We start from the raw sequence: 15,650 nt of genomic DNA, 5'->3' as shown, positions 1-15,650 counted from the left end.
CCATGTTACATGAAGAATATGGATATTTTTTTTGCTGCAATGTGTGCATTTGTACTTGTTCACATTGCAGTATGAAGAGGCACTTCTTAGAAAGTGCTGCAGTCTCCTGAGCCCTTTGGACAATATAACAACGATTTCCCACCTGCACTCTTGCTGTCTGTACAATTTGGAGTGCCTGCACCCACTGCTAAGGGCTGAATGGGCCGTGCACTTATTTGAGATGATCTGCAGACTTTAAATTGAGTCAGACAAAAAGTGGAATAGTGCTGCCAATATGAAGGATGTTTATGTCTGGACTGAAGGCAGCAGCAATGACCAGATATCTCCAAATAAATAGACTGCAGTCTTTGTTTTCAATGCAATCAAAGCTTAAGTCTCACAATGACCACTCAAGTGTCTCAGCACCAGTCAAAGCTATGTGCTTCTATTTGACACAATACAAAGATAAGAAGTGTAAACCAAGATGCCACTGTGGAAAGGTTTCACACTTCAGCATGACTCATTCAGTACAATTCCTATAGACAACTGTCACAATCTCCAACAGCACTGTTTGGATTCCGGTAAGTGTTAAATTAGGGATTGTTTCCTTTTGATCAGTACCTTTTTTCAGCAACATTAAGCAAGCCCAAGGTCAGATTTTAAGTCGTTAGCCTGTCTGTCATTGTATGAATAAATCACAGTGTGTATCAGTAATAAGGAAGTTTACCTTTAAAAGTCTTTTAAAGGTAGTTGAGGGGTCATGTGGCTGTAGAAAAGTGCCCCGGGCATGTTCCTGTAATTCATGGTCTCACATTAACTCTCATTTTATGGCCATTTCTTCACTTCAAGTCAATCGTCCAAATTCCTCTCCAAGACTTTCCTGCAGAGAGTAATGGGACAAACAGCATTTTTTTTCACAAACTGTATGGCTTTAACAGATTCAGCATTAAAGTAACTTTTAGCATATGTTGCTGTGCAGATCTATGAAAACATACACGTTAAGGCATCTTTAGCGGTTAAGTTATGTGAGCTTCCTCATTGGGAACTTCCATGTAGATCTGTTTCAATCATTTATCCAAAGGAAATTACCCATAGCTCCATAAAGTGCCACCAGTGAACAACATGTGCTGTTACCCTGCACTTCAGACAATATTAGTAATCAATTTCCCAGAGCTCAGGCAATGAGCTCCTTTATCTCTCATTTGGCGTTTATGACTTAGTTAATCTTTAAGCAACGCCTTTGTGTCCCCTCGGATGGAGCAAGGACATATTTGACACCCCTTGTTCATTTTTTTTAGGGTTGATCCTAAAAGTTAGCCAATAGCAGAAGCAGCTTGTGTATGACCCTGGGATACAGGATATAAAGGTGAGCCACCAGAGGCAACTAGAGTATGTACACAAGAAAAAGCTCTACAAAAAGTTGAAATATTGCGTCTATATGTCGATAAGCCACTTGTTGCCGTGCTTGGTTCTTCAAAAACCTTCTTGGATGCCTGAAGACGTCAGATGCACACAGGTGTTTTACCCTTGACTCTTTAAACCCAAGAAGCTCCTTTGGTATTCCTGATGGAAAAGATGCAGTCCAACGGAGGGGAGCATGTTAATGCTGCTTATGATCCGACTCTGGATGAGCCTCCAGGCTACGAGGTCAATGGAGATAGCAGGACCATACGGCCCTCGGTGGTCAGCGCCTTCGGTCACGACACTTTGGACCGCGTGCCCAACATCGACTTCTATCGTAATGCAGGCAGTGTGAGTGGTCATCGGGCTGTGCGGCCATCTCTGCAGGAGCTGCATGATGTCTTTCAAAAGGTGAGTACAAAGCTGACATGCAAATCTACTTGTTTTTCCTCTTACTTTTGGTCCCTTACTTCTTAATTGACATGATTTACTGCCCAAACACAAATGAAATTAGATGTTTACAACTCCTTCATCAATCGGTTGTAATTGCATTCAGTGTCCACAGTAATGTGTTATCTCCCGAGTTGTGCAAATAAAACAAGCCTTTTAAAGTTTTTCCTGCATCTAACTATTTGACACACTTTAGACCTTTATTGGTTTTTTATTGGACCTTTATAACACATTGTGTTACAAAATAGATGGGGGTAGTAGGTCATTTGAGTTATAGGCTGCACTAGATTAAACTTTCTGGACTTTTCTGAGGCATTTCTCATGAATGTCAGTTTTTTATAATACAATATAGTGGAAACGTACGTAGAAACTCATCCATCAACAAAATTACAAAAAGAGGTTTGTAAATAAACCCTGGAATGATGAATGACCTGGACGAAGAAATCTGAAGTGTTCAACATTCAAATTACACACTCGGGCAATTTAGCAGAAAAAATATGCCTGTATGACAACTTGGAAATAAAATGCATCAGTGAGGTCAGACTAAATAAGATGTTAGAGAGACATTTAACTGTCTATATTTATCTTCATAGAATGTTAAAATTAGGTTTCTTTTTTCCTCTTCAAGGGCAGACACAGAGTTGCTTAATGGATTGACAAATGATTTATTAATCTTCATTCTGATGAAAACATGCACATTCTAGTGAACTCTTTTAAGGTAAAAATGCACGTTACGCTTCCCTGATATTTTCACAAACAGAATGGAGGCATCTCTGTGCCAGACATTGTGGAGGACGATGGCGAGGGAAGCAATGGCACCCCCTCTGACGATGTGGAGTTGGCTGTTCCCCTTGATAGCAAAGGTGAAGCAGTCAAGTTTGGCTGGATAAGGGGAGTCTTGGTAAGTTTTGCTGCCTCATGACAGGCTCTCTTTGCTTTATCAAAGCAGGTTTCGGAACAGTTAACCACATCTGTAATAGACTAACACACCTCTTTTTATTACCTCTATCCATAATTTTACGATAATAATCATTTGTCTTCCACAGGTGCGATGTATGCTGAACATTTGGGGTGTCATGCTGTTCATCCGCCTGTCCTGGGTGTTTGGACAGGCTGGCTGGGGTAAGTCAGTGTTAAAAAAGTATTCATACCCCTTGAACTTTTCCACATCTTGTCACTACAACATTGTTGTTACAACCACATGAATATTGGAATTGTATGAAAAGACCAACACAAAGCGGCAGACATTTTTGAAGGTTTTGTTTTACCAATAAAAAACTGAAAACAGAGGTGTGCAAAAGTATTCAGCTAAGTACATTCTGATTAATAACAAATAGTTCAGTGTTTTTCATACCTATCATTGGTCTATATTTGAATATTTAGACTTAATGAAGGTTTTTCAAACATTCCATTCTAAAAAATGTATAAAAGTATGGACTATAATTGGGTTGATATCGTAATGTGGTTAATATCTGTATCGGCCAGTACGCAAGACTCTAAAATCGGTATTGTATTGGAAATGAAAAGGTTTTTGATTTCTGCACATTCCAGGTTTGGGAACTGTGGTTATTGCTCTCAGCTGTGTGGTGACAACCATTACTGGCCTTTCCATGTCGGCCATTTGCACTAATGGTGTGGTCAGGGGAGGTAAGCTGATAGACTGTCAAACCACCCCATAAGATAAGCTACATTGGAATGAATTAACCCTTAACATGATGTATTTGTAATTTTAGGAGGGGCCTACTATCTAATATCTCGGAGCCTGGGACCAGAGTTTGGTGGTTCCATTGGTCTAATCTTTGCATTTGCAAATGCAGTGGCAGTAGCCATGTATGTGGTGGGATTTGCTGAGACAGTGGTGGATTTGCTCAAGGTGGGCAATTTTAAAATAGGTTCATGTTCAATGTACATATATTTGATTATTTATTCACTACAAGTATGTAATTATTTTAATGGATCATAATGCTTTTCTCTTGTGTGCATATCAGGAGAACAATGTGCTCATGGTGGATCCATTAAATGACATTAGAATCATTGGCTGCATAACAGTCGTGCTGCTTCTGGGCATATCTGTTGCTGGAATGGAATGGGAGGCTAAGGTTAGTGTTACTGTGACATTTTTATTCACAAATCCTCAAACATACAGAGGGAATTTTAATCCGATACATGAAACAATTATCACCCACAGGCCCAGATAGTGCTTCTCGTCATCCTTTTGGCAGCTATTGTGAATGTATTTGTGGGCACCTTCATTCCACCAACGGCCGAGAAGAAATCTAAGGGAATATTTAATTACGACTGTAAGAATATAAGCAGGATCTCGCCACACAAATACACATTTACATAATAAGCACATATCAGGTAAATTCAGAATTTACCATTGATTACATTTTGTTTTTTGCAGTAAACATCTTTATGGAGAATTTTCCGCCGGATTTCAGAAATGGGGAGTCGTTCTTCTCAGTGTTTTCTATATTTTTCCCTGCTGCTACTGGGATCCTGGCAGGAGCCAACATTTCCGGTGACTTGAAAGTAACTTTTTCCACACAAACAAATTGGACTTCAGTGAATTTCAGGGTTATGGTGTGACTACAAAGGTTTGTGTTATTTTTCAGGACCCTCAGGCAGCCATTCCTAAAGGCACTTTATTGGCTATTGTGATCACTGCTATCACCTACCTGGGTGTGGCCCTTTGTGTCTGTGAGTAGAAGGGTTGTCATGATATTATTATACAACTGTGGATGCATTTGATTATTATACATATTTTTTTACTGTTAAAAAAAACTTAACAATTTTACGACTCAGTTCCCAGAATTTTTTTTTTTTCACCGTGTATTACTGTAAAAGGAAAAACGGTACTACCGATCTTTATTTTCAAATCTATGGTTGGTGTTTTTAGGGTGAATTACTGCAGTTTTTATGGGGCGGTATAGCTCGGTTGGTAGAAGTACCGTGCCAGCAACTTGAGGGTTCCAGGTTTGATCCCCGCATCCGCCATTCTAGTCACTGCCGTTGTGTCCTTGGGCAAGAAATTTTAGCCACCTGCTCCCAGTGCCACCCACACTAGTTTAAAGGGGAACATTATCACAATTTCAAAAGGTTTAAAAACAATAAAAATCAGTTCCCAGTGGCTTGTTGTATTTTTGGAATTTTTTTTCAAAATTTTACCGGTCCCGGAATATCCCTAAATAAAGCTCTAAAGTGCCTTATTTTCGCTATCTTCAAAACCACTATCCATTTTCCTGTGACGTCATACAGTGCTGCCAATGTAAACAAACAATGGGAATACCACAGCAAGATATAGTGACATTAGCTCGGATTCAGACTCGGATTTCAGCGGCTTAAGCGATTCAACAGATTACGCATGTATTGAAACAGATGGTTGGAGTATGAAAGTATTGAAGAATAAACTGAATCTATTGAACGAATAGCTATTGACGCTATTCATAGCCATAGCATGGCCAAATAGCTGCGTTAGAATCGCCGGTAAAATGTGCGGACCAAACAATCAGGACTTTCGCATTTTGTGATAATGGAGCAACTTAAATCCATCCATCCATCCATCCATCCATTTTCTACCGCTTATTCCCTTTCGGGGTTGCGGGGGGCGCTGGCGCCTATCAAATCCGTCGATTGGTAAGGGTTTTTTTCGCATTAAATGTGGGTGGAAGGAAACGTAATATAGTTGCAAATGCATCTGCAGGTTATCCATACATCTCTGTGCCATATCTGCTTTAGCACCGCCGGTAAATAGCATGTTAGCATCGATTAGCTGGCAGTCACGCTTCGACCAAATATGTCTGATTAGCACATGAGTCAACATCAACAAAACTCACCTTTGTGATTTCGTTGACTTTATCATTGCAAATGCATCTGCATGTTATCCATACATGTCTGTGCCATGTCTGTCATCGCCGGTAATAGCATGTTAGCATCGATTAGCATAGCATGTTAGTATCGATTAGCGTAGCATGTTAGCATCGATTAGCTGGCAGTCACGCCGCAACCACATATGTCTGATTAGCACATAAGTCAACAACAAAACTCAACTTTGTGATTTCGTTGACTTTATTGTTGCAAATGCATCTGCAGGTTATCCATACATCTCTGTGCCATGTCTGTCATCGCCGGTCAAATGTGAAGACACTACAGTACATTCAATGGGGGTCTGGCGGCAGACACTTTCGCATCTTCGGTGCAACTTGAATCCCTCCCTGTTAGTGTTGTTACACCCTCCGACAACACATCGACGAGTCATGATGTCTCCAAGGTTCCAAAAAATAGTAAAAAAAACGGAAAATAACAGAGCTGAGACCCGTGTGTGTAATGTGTATAAAATGAAAATGGCGGCTGTATTACCCCGGTGACGTCACGTTTTGACGTCATCGCCACCAGACCAATAAACAGAAAGGCGTTGAATTCGCCAAAATTAAGCCATTTAGAGTTCGGAAATCGGTGAAAAAAATATACGGTCTTTTTTCTGCACCATGAAGGTATATATTGACGCTTACATAGGTCTGGTGATAATGTTCCCCTTTAAATGTAATTTAGATATTGGGTTTCACTATGTACAAGTGCTTTGAGTCACTAGAGAAAAGAGCTATATAAATATAATTCACTTATGGTAAAATCCGTTGTTGTTTTTACGGTATATTACTGTACATGGAAAAAGCTACCACCGTTCTTTATGGTAAAATTGAGGTGGTTGTTTTTACCGTTGAATTTATTTATTTATTTATTTTTTATAAATTCTGGATAATTAGGTTGATAATTAGCTTTGAAAGCCTAAGGAAGCAAATATCTAGGTTATTTTTAAATGAAAATATTTTTTTTAAATTTATGATAATACAATATTTATTGCATCATTGGATAAAATTACACTATAAAGATATGCAATTGCATGCAGTACATATATGTTCTTCCGTCAAAATGGGAAAAAAATATTGAGTAAGAAAGGTATTCTATTGATTGAAATTATTTCCAGTTTTTTGCATGCCACACAAATTATGTGGCGGGCCAGATCTGGCTCTGTGATATATGATCAAAAAACGCAAGCACAATAATGCATAACTTCTCTGTGATTGGTCAGCTGCCAGCGTGGTACGTGACGCTACTGGAAACCTAACTGACCTGCTCCCATCTGAAGCACCACCATGTGTAGGCTCCGCATTGGCAGCCTGTGAACTCGGCTATAACTTTTCTTCCTGCGCAGTAGAAACATGCAAATTTGGTGCGATGAACAACTTTCAGGTAATCGGCTAATATCAAGTGTAAACCCCTCTGACTCTATGATGATTCTTCATACTTTGACAAAACAAACCCTTGCTAATGTGTGCATCAGGTGATGACTATGGTGTCAGGCTTTGGTCCTCTCATCATAGCCGGGACTTTTTCAGCCACGCTCTCATCTGCTCTGGCTTCTCTGGTCAGCGCTCCCAAAGTCTTCCAGGTCAGTCATTCCAAACCATTTCCCCAATACAAAACTGTAAAGCAGTGGTTCTCAACTTTTTTCAGTCATGTACCCCCTGTGAACAGTGTTTTAATTCAAATACCCCCTAACCAGAGCAAAGCATTTTTGGTTGAAAAAAAGAGATAAAGAAGTAAAATACAGCACTATGTCATCAGTTTCTGCTTTAATAAATTGTATGACAGCGCAAAATATTGCTCATTTGTAGTGGTCTTTCTTGAACTATTTGGAAAAAAAGATATACAAATAACTAAAAACTTGTTGAAAAATAAACAAGTGATTTAATCATAAATAAAGATTTCTACACATAGAAGTAAACATCAACTTAAAGTGCCCTCTTTGGGGATTGTAATAGAGATCCATCTGGATTCATCAACTTCATTCTAAACCTTTTTTTCTCAAAAAGGAAATCTTTAAAGGGGAACATTATCACAATTTCAAAAGGGTTAAAAACAATAAAAAATCAGTTCCCAGTGGCTTGTTGAATTTTTTGAAGTTTTTTTCAAAATTTTACCGGTCTCGGAATATCCCTAAATAAAGCTTCAAAGTGCCTTATTTTCGACTTTCTGCGAAGACACTGGCCATTTCCCTGTGACGTCATACAGTGCTGCCAATGTAAACAAACAATGGGAATACCACAGCAAGATATAGTGACATTAGCTCGGATTCAAACTCGGATATCAGCGATTTAAGCGATTCAACAGATTACGCATGTATTGAAACAGATGGTTGGAGTATGAAAATATTGAAGAAGAAACTGAAGCTATTGAGCGAATAGCTATTGACGCTATTCATAGCCATAGCATGGCCGAATAGCTGCGTTAGCATCGCCGGTAAAATGTGCGGACCAAACGATCAGGACTTTCGCATCTTTTGACACTGGAGCAACTTAAATCCGTCGATTGGTAAGTGTTTTTTTCGCCTTCCGCCCGATTGTAGCTGAGATAGGCGCCAGCGCCCCCCGCAACCCCGAAAGGGAATAAGCGGTAGAAAATGGATGGATGGATGGAATGAAATGTAATATAGTTGCAAATGCATCTACAGGTTATCCATACATCTCTGTTCCATGTCTGCTTTAGCACCGCCGGTAAATAGCATGTTAGCATCGATTAGCGTAGCATGTTAGCATCGATTACCTGGCAGTCAACATCAACAAAACTCACCTTTGTGATTTCGTTGACTATCGTTGCAAATGCATCTGCAGGTTATCCATACATCTCTGTGCCATGTCTGCCTTAGCATCGCCGGTCAAATGTGGAGACACTCTGGCACATTCAATGGGGGTCTGGCGCCAGACACTTTCGCATCTTCGGGCCAGTGATGCAACTTGAATCCCTCCCTGTTAGTGTTGTTACACCTTCCGACAACACACCGTCGAGGCATGATGTCTCCAAAGTTCCAAAAAATAGTCAAAAAAACGGAAAATAACAGAGCTGAGACCCGGTGTTTGTAATGTGTTGAAAATGAAAATGGTGGGTGTGTTACCTCGGCGACGTCACATTCTGACGTCATCGCCTCCAGCCCGATAAACAGAAAGGTGTTTAATTCGCCAAAATTCACCCATTTAGAGTTCGGAAATCGGTTGAAAAAATAGATGGTCTTTTTTCTGCACCATCAAGATATATATTGACGCTTACATAGGTCTGGTGATAATGTTCCCCTTTAACATCAATATTTATAGAACATGTCCACAAAAAATCTAGCTGTCAACACTGAATATTGCATTGTTGTATTTCTTTTCACAGTTTATGAACTTGCATTCATATTTTGTTGACGTATTATTGAATAAATATATTTATAAAGGATTTTTGAATTGTTGCTATTTTAGAATATTTTAAAAAAATCTCATGTAGCCCTTGGGATACCTTCATGTACCCCAGGGGTACGGGTACCCCCATTTGAGAACCACTGCTGTAAAGCTTGAAAACCTTTAAAGTACAGTAGCACCTCAACTTACGAGCCTAATGCGTTCTGTGGCGGAGCTCTACCTCAAACACTTGTATCTCAAACTCCATTTGAAATTATTTTAAATAATTTTATTTGGTGCTTAGCCCCCCTAAAATACCACAAATGTAAAATGTAACATGCTTTTTAAAAAGAAAAACTTACTTTTAAATAAGAAATAATGATTGAAAATCAGTACAATAAAACGTAGTACTAACAACTACAGTACTTTTATGAAGTGATTTATTAAAATGTACAGAATTTTGTCAATGAAGCCTTCAGCAGTTTCTCCATATTTTCATTGATAAATGTCCACTGTTAAGATATTAATTTAACATCCTTGGCTGGTGTTTGACTCATACTGCTTCAGTATGATGCTGACTAGACACACTGTCACGTTTTGATTATTATTTTTTTTTAAATTCAATGACTATGATCCACTTTTTCCTAGCACTGTCCTTCACACTCGCTTTCTTCCTTCCTACGGTTGTAAAAACAAAGTTACATCGATCTCTTGCTATAATGCTATTGAGTAAGATGTCTTGGGCAGATCTTATGGAGTTCACTGTGACATTTGCTACACCAAATAATGGTGTGAATTATATTTTTGCTTGCAACTTAAAAGCATAACAATTAGTTGAGAAACGGCGTATATCTCCAAACACTCTTAAGTTGGGGCACTCTTAAGTTGAGATACCACTGTAGGTCATTTTTTGGATACAATTACTGTACATTTAAGCCTTTGATTCAATGTGTTCCCTCAGGCCCTGTGTAAGGACAACATCTACACGGTCCTCCACTTCTTTGCCAAAGGGTACGGCAAGAATGACGAGCCCATTCGTGGCTACATCCTCACCTTCATCATCTCTGTGGCCTTCATTCTCGTCGGTCTGTTCAACCGCCATCAAGTTGCGGTTCTCATTTAGTGTCTAATCTAAAGCATTGTCAAATATTGCTTTAGCCAGGTTTTTATTGTTAATGGAAGTATTGTTGTGTAAATGTAGGGGATCTCAACGCCATCGCTCCCATAATTTCCAATTTCTTCTTGGCATCCTATGCACTCATCAATTTCTCCTGCTTCCATGCATCCTACGCAAAGTCTCCAGGTGAGTAGCTTGAAAATCATTATTTTAATATTAATTGAAATAATTTTTAGAATTTCAATATTAAATTGTATTATAACTTAAAAAGGACCTATGATAATTCAAATCTACATTTAAAACACTTCCTTGTGGTCGAGGTAAATGTAGTAGATTACCGTATTTCCTTGAATTGCCGCAGGGCATATAGTATGCGCCTGCCTTGAATTACTGCCGGGTCAAACTCGCTTCCCAAAATATTTAGCGCATGCTTAGTATTACCGCCTGGTCAAACTCGTGACGTCATGAGTGAAACTTCCCCTGTCATCTTTTCAAAATGGAGGAGGCTGATTTCAATAATTTGAAATGGCATAAAGGGAAGAAGATTAACAGCTATTCAGTACGATTTAAGGTCCAAGCTTACATCACGCTCAAATTTTTACTGCATACCTTTGGTAAGTGCCGGAGTGAGAAGAGGTTTTAAAATAATTAGCGCATGCTTACTTTTACCGCATGCCTTTGGTAAGCGCAGGAGTGAGAAGAGGTTTTAAATTAATTAGCGCCCCGGCGGCAATTCTAGGAAATACGGTATATGTATTTTCTGTAAATTTCGCTCCATCGTCACAATATAAACTATTTTTTGAGTGTCTACAAGTTTGTGTGGACATGTTCCCAGATTACAAATGAAACTCTCCACACCTGCATCTCCAAACGTATCAGAGTTTACCTTTTGAAAATACACACTGTTATATACACAGTTACACTGTCTTAAACATTATATAGATTTGCCAGTCCCAACATTAGATAGACCTACCCACTCTTGGATCAATACAGCGCTTGCTAATAAAAAGCAGCATTTATTTCACTGCATGTCATACGTCAGTGTTATTGTGCACATGCCAAGATCGGATGTGAATTATTCTTTATCTTACCTTTTCTTGTGTTTCGTCTAACAAAAGAGTGATGTCGCAATAGTGCTGTCGGTTTTTGTCTGAGTTCAGTGGCGATTCCAACGTGTGATTAATAGTTCATATTGACAAAACAGTCCCGCGTAAAATGTCATGGACACATTTATTTTTTAAAGACATCAGAGCAGATGGGAAAGCATGAAACGAGAAGGAGTAACACTAAAGCAGTGTTTTTTTAAGCACAGTCTGGTGTGCCATGGGAGATTTTGTAGTTTATGTAGATAATGTAGTTTTACCTATTTGGGTTAAAAATATTTTTTCAAACCAGTAATTATAATCTGCAAATAATGTGCCGTTGTTGAGTGTCGGTGCTGTCTTACAGCTTGGCAGAGCAACCATGTTTTTCTCCTCAATATCAGTAGGTGGAAGCTGGTAGCTAATTGCTTTGTAGATGTCTGGAACACGTCGTGTGAGATGGCAATGGTCTGTCGTGGTCACAATATGCAAGTAAAGAGGTATCTAATGCCTAAACTAAAAATAAACAAAAGGCATTGAAGCTTAGAGATGGCTATGCAAAACAAAACTAAAACTGAACTGGCTGCATAGTAAACAAAAACAGAATGCCGGGTGACAGCAAAGACTTACTGCGTGATTGTCACACACACACTAGGTGTGGCGAAATTATCAATTCCAACCCTTGATGTTGAGTGCCAAACTAGGAGGTAATGGGTCCCATTTTTATAGTCTTTGGTATGACTCAGCCGCGATTTGAACTCATGACCCACCGATATCAGGGAGGACACTCTACCCACTAGGCCACTGAGTAGGTGTGGAGCAGGGACGGCGTCCATAAAGTACATGACATGACAATCAACAATGTCCACACAAAAAAAGATAGCAACAACTTCAATATTCTTGATTGAAAAAACTAAGCAGGTGTGGGGAAAGGCGCTCAAAGGAAAACATGAAAATACCAAAAAACAGGTAAAGCCAACAACATAGGAGTGCAAGACAAGAACTAAAACATTATGCATGGTAGCATAACAAAAAACCTCTAAATAAGTCACAGCGTGATGTGACAGGTGGTGACAGTACACCTACTTTGAGACAAGCCCTATAGTGATGCAGGTTGGTTATGGTTTAAATTCATATCCAATAATTGCGTCAACGACTTTTTACTGTCAACTAAGTTTCGTTTTTTATTGATTTCTGCTGGTGGTGTGCCTCTGGAATTTTTTCAATGAAAAAAATGCGCCCTGGCTCCAAAAAGGTTGAAAATCACTACACTAAAAGCAGCAGGCATCAGCACAATGGTAAATGGCAAATGGATTATACTTGTTTCGAGATTTTCTACTATCAAAGTACTAAAAGCGCGTTGACACTATTACTACATTTACCTGATGATGACGCAGCATCAGAGGAACTAGGGGTTCAGTATCAGGCTCAACTATACTTTCACAGGGCGAATGAGGAGCAAACGTGCAAACGTCGGGTTGGGGGCCAACGACTCTCACACCTGAGCAGAATAGAGCAGAGGAGAGGGGAGAGCCTGGCAGAGAGCATGTACAGTACTAAAACTGCCCACATCAGTACCAATGTCAATCTGTGACATCATAAATGGCCCACTGTTAAAAACGACTCAAAAACACAGCGTTGAGAGGCATCCAAAAATGCGTGCAGGATGGTAAGGTAGCTAAGGAAATGTATTTGTATTCCCGAACAATATATGCATGAGATGAAAGACAATGAAGTAGGTATAAGGTGAATAATAAAGCATACACAAACCTCTTCACGCTGCATTTGTACACTCCAAACTGATTAGCAACTGATCTGCCCAACTGGCAAGATGGTCTGGAACATTGCAAAATAAATATGCAGCAGTTTTGACCGTGGCTCGGACGTTTTTTTCCTTCCGATTTAAAACTCCTTCCATCAATTGACAGAGCCTTATGAGTGAATGTCGAGACACTCGAAAGTTTTGTTTCCACGATCCGTCATACAAAAATTATTCAGAAAAAAAAACATTTTGCCGTTTTGCCGGTCTTTCTTTGCTTCAGACCTGCATCTGCCTTGATACATTCTTGATATGAGTGTCGTGTTTGTACTGCAATCCAAGATCATTTCTTGATGCTGTCTGCTGTTTTAACATCAACATAGCCATGAAAGACATAATATTTGTAATCTGTGTCAATATTACAGCGGACATCACTTAAAACAAGTTGTAAGGATCCGCAGATGGCTAGTGTGACTTCATTGGTCAACCGGAAAAGGAAATCATATAACAATGCTAAAATGAAATAAGCGCCCCCCAGTGTACGGGAGGCACAAGGCATATGTCCAATCGTCTCATTAGAGAAAGTGCATTAAAATTTGGACTTCGCTCAAAGGTGTGAAAATCCCCCCCAAAAAAGAAAGTATTTGAGAAGTCTGACTAATTTAGTACATTGAAACATACTGAGTGAGATGGCAGGGGGCTGTGAGTTACCTTAACCTTGACGTTGTTGTTTAATTAATATTTTATTTTGATAATTATGTAAATGTATGCAGCGTGCTGGTGCCAGCAACTTATTCAGTAGTAATTATCAGGTTCTCAATCAAATTTTAATTCAGGTGTTTCGTGAACAAAATTCTGTTCCTTCGAGAGAGCTTGACAGAAAATAATAGATTTTAAGTACATTTACAAAATTCAACATAAAACTGCATCAACGATATTTAAATTTTATTTAGCTAAATGTGATGTGCACAATTAGGTCAACCATTTTCTTAATTTTTAAATTGTTTGATATTACAGTCGTACCTTGCTTTTAATTGAATGGTGACATGTCCGGGATGAATTAATTCCCGCAAAGTTGGAGACGTTAATCATAAAGAAAATATTTTTAGATATAGAAACCCGAGAGGCCAATAATTTTATTTTTTAGTGAATTTAGCAATTTTTAGCTTTGAAAGTGCTTAATCTATGATCATGAGATTGTACAATATGCCTTAAAAGAATACAAATAAAAATCTGTGATGTGAAGCCACAATTTTTGAAGTACGATGGGGCGAGGGACGACTGTACATATTATCGAGGCGCCTGCGCAGATCTACCAACTGTTGTGACTGTCTAGTGATATTTAATAAATTTATCGCCGATTATTATTTTCAGTCTTACCTTACAGCCCTGTCATGTTATTTCACACCAGGTTGGCGACCAGCATACAAATATTACAACATGTGGTTGTCCCTGCTTGGGGCTTTGCTGTGCTGCGGTGTGATGTTTGTCATCAACTGGTGGGCTGCTCTCATCACTTACGCTCTCGAAATACTTCTCTACATTTACGTCGCCGTCAAGAAGCCAGGTGAGCTCTTTGTGTGGACGGTGACCTTACTTTTCAACCTTTGACTGGTATTTTGGTGCTGACCACTTGTGTTCTCTCCAGACGTGAACTGGGGTTCATCTACTCAGGCGGTGACATTCATCAGCGCGGTCAGCAATGCTCTGTCTCTGTCGGGAACAGAAGATCATGTCAAGAACTTTAGGTCAAGCATGATTTTAAACTACAGATCTACATTTATCAGTTTTGATTTTTTCTCTATATTCTAAAAAATTCTAGTCTTATAATAATTATGATTGTTTCATTATGTGTTGTGTCAGAAATCCTTTCTCTGTCGTCATTGGCCAAATCTTGTCAAGTTTCATCCCTTCATTTCATCCTTTAGACCTCAGATCCTGGCACTGACAGGGGCTGTTCGGTCCAGACCAGCTTTGCTAGACCTGGCTCACAGCTTCTCTAAGAACTATGGACTTTGCCTCACCTGTGAAGTGATCGTGGTAAAGTCAAATTGAATTCATACTGTTGGAAAGTATAAAGATTTGTACATAATCAGCACCTACTCAGTGGCCTGGTGGTTAGAGCGTCCGCCCTGAGATCGGTAGGTTATGAGTTCAAACCCCGGCCGAGTCATACCAAAGCCTATAAAAATGGGACCCATTACTTCCCTGCTTGGCACTCAGCTTCAAGGGTTGGAATTGGGGGTTAAATCACCATAAATGATTCCCGGGCTTGGCACCGCTGCTGCCCACTGCTCCCCTCACTTCCCAGGGGGTGATTAAGGGGATAGGTCAAATGAGGAGGACACATTTCACCACACCAAGTACTTTAACTTTAACTTAAGTTCTTCATCTGTCCAGGGGCCAAGATCTGAGGCCCTACCGGAAATGAACGCTGGTATGGAGAAGAACCAGCAGTGGTTGAGGAAGACGAAACGTAAAGCATTCTACACCGCCGTGGTATGTGAGAGCTACAGGGAAGGTGTCGAGACCCTGCTGCAGGTCAGTGTAATTACAGAACTAGAATAAAAGAAAAAACAAACCAACTAAACCCGAAAAAATCATTAATGTATAACTGACGAAAGAGGGACAGCCAATGAAACTGTTTT

At 39.5% G+C, this 15,650-nt stretch overlaps 1 protein-coding gene across 1 annotated transcript in view; it reads left to right on the top strand.

Annotated features, from left to right (window-relative positions):
• The first annotated feature begins 1,381 nt into the window (after positions 1 to 1,381).
• slc12a1 (solute carrier family 12 member 1) overlaps positions 1,382 to 15,650 on the top strand; it is a 34,662-nt gene continuing 20,393 nt past the window's right edge. The window contains exons 1-17 of the mRNA XM_061883854.1: positions 1,382 to 1,791; positions 2,591 to 2,731; positions 2,877 to 2,952; positions 3,382 to 3,477; positions 3,564 to 3,703; positions 3,819 to 3,929; positions 4,019 to 4,130; positions 4,235 to 4,362; positions 4,446 to 4,530; positions 6,920 to 7,080; positions 7,172 to 7,279; positions 10,006 to 10,129; positions 10,246 to 10,347; positions 14,414 to 14,569; positions 14,651 to 14,750; positions 14,931 to 15,042; positions 15,403 to 15,543. Coding sequence (XP_061739838.1) covers positions 1,546 to 1,791; positions 2,591 to 2,731; positions 2,877 to 2,952; positions 3,382 to 3,477; positions 3,564 to 3,703; positions 3,819 to 3,929; positions 4,019 to 4,130; positions 4,235 to 4,362; positions 4,446 to 4,530; positions 6,920 to 7,080; positions 7,172 to 7,279; positions 10,006 to 10,129; positions 10,246 to 10,347; positions 14,414 to 14,569; positions 14,651 to 14,750; positions 14,931 to 15,042; positions 15,403 to 15,543 — 2,139 coding nt within the window. The 5' untranslated portion in view covers positions 1,382 to 1,545. The remainder of the gene's footprint in view (positions 1,792 to 2,590; positions 2,732 to 2,876; positions 2,953 to 3,381; positions 3,478 to 3,563; positions 3,704 to 3,818; positions 3,930 to 4,018; positions 4,131 to 4,234; positions 4,363 to 4,445; positions 4,531 to 6,919; positions 7,081 to 7,171; positions 7,280 to 10,005; positions 10,130 to 10,245; positions 10,348 to 14,413; positions 14,570 to 14,650; positions 14,751 to 14,930; positions 15,043 to 15,402; positions 15,544 to 15,650) is intronic.

The sequence above is a fragment of the Nerophis ophidion genome, linkage group LG02 (genome assembly GCF_033978795.1).
Source record: "Nerophis ophidion isolate RoL-2023_Sa linkage group LG02, RoL_Noph_v1.0, whole genome shotgun sequence".
Classification (NCBI taxonomy): domain Eukaryota; kingdom Metazoa; phylum Chordata; class Actinopteri; order Syngnathiformes; family Syngnathidae; genus Nerophis; species Nerophis ophidion.
The sequence above is the reverse complement of the archived record's forward strand: the minus strand, read 5'-3'. Positions and strand labels throughout refer to the sequence as shown.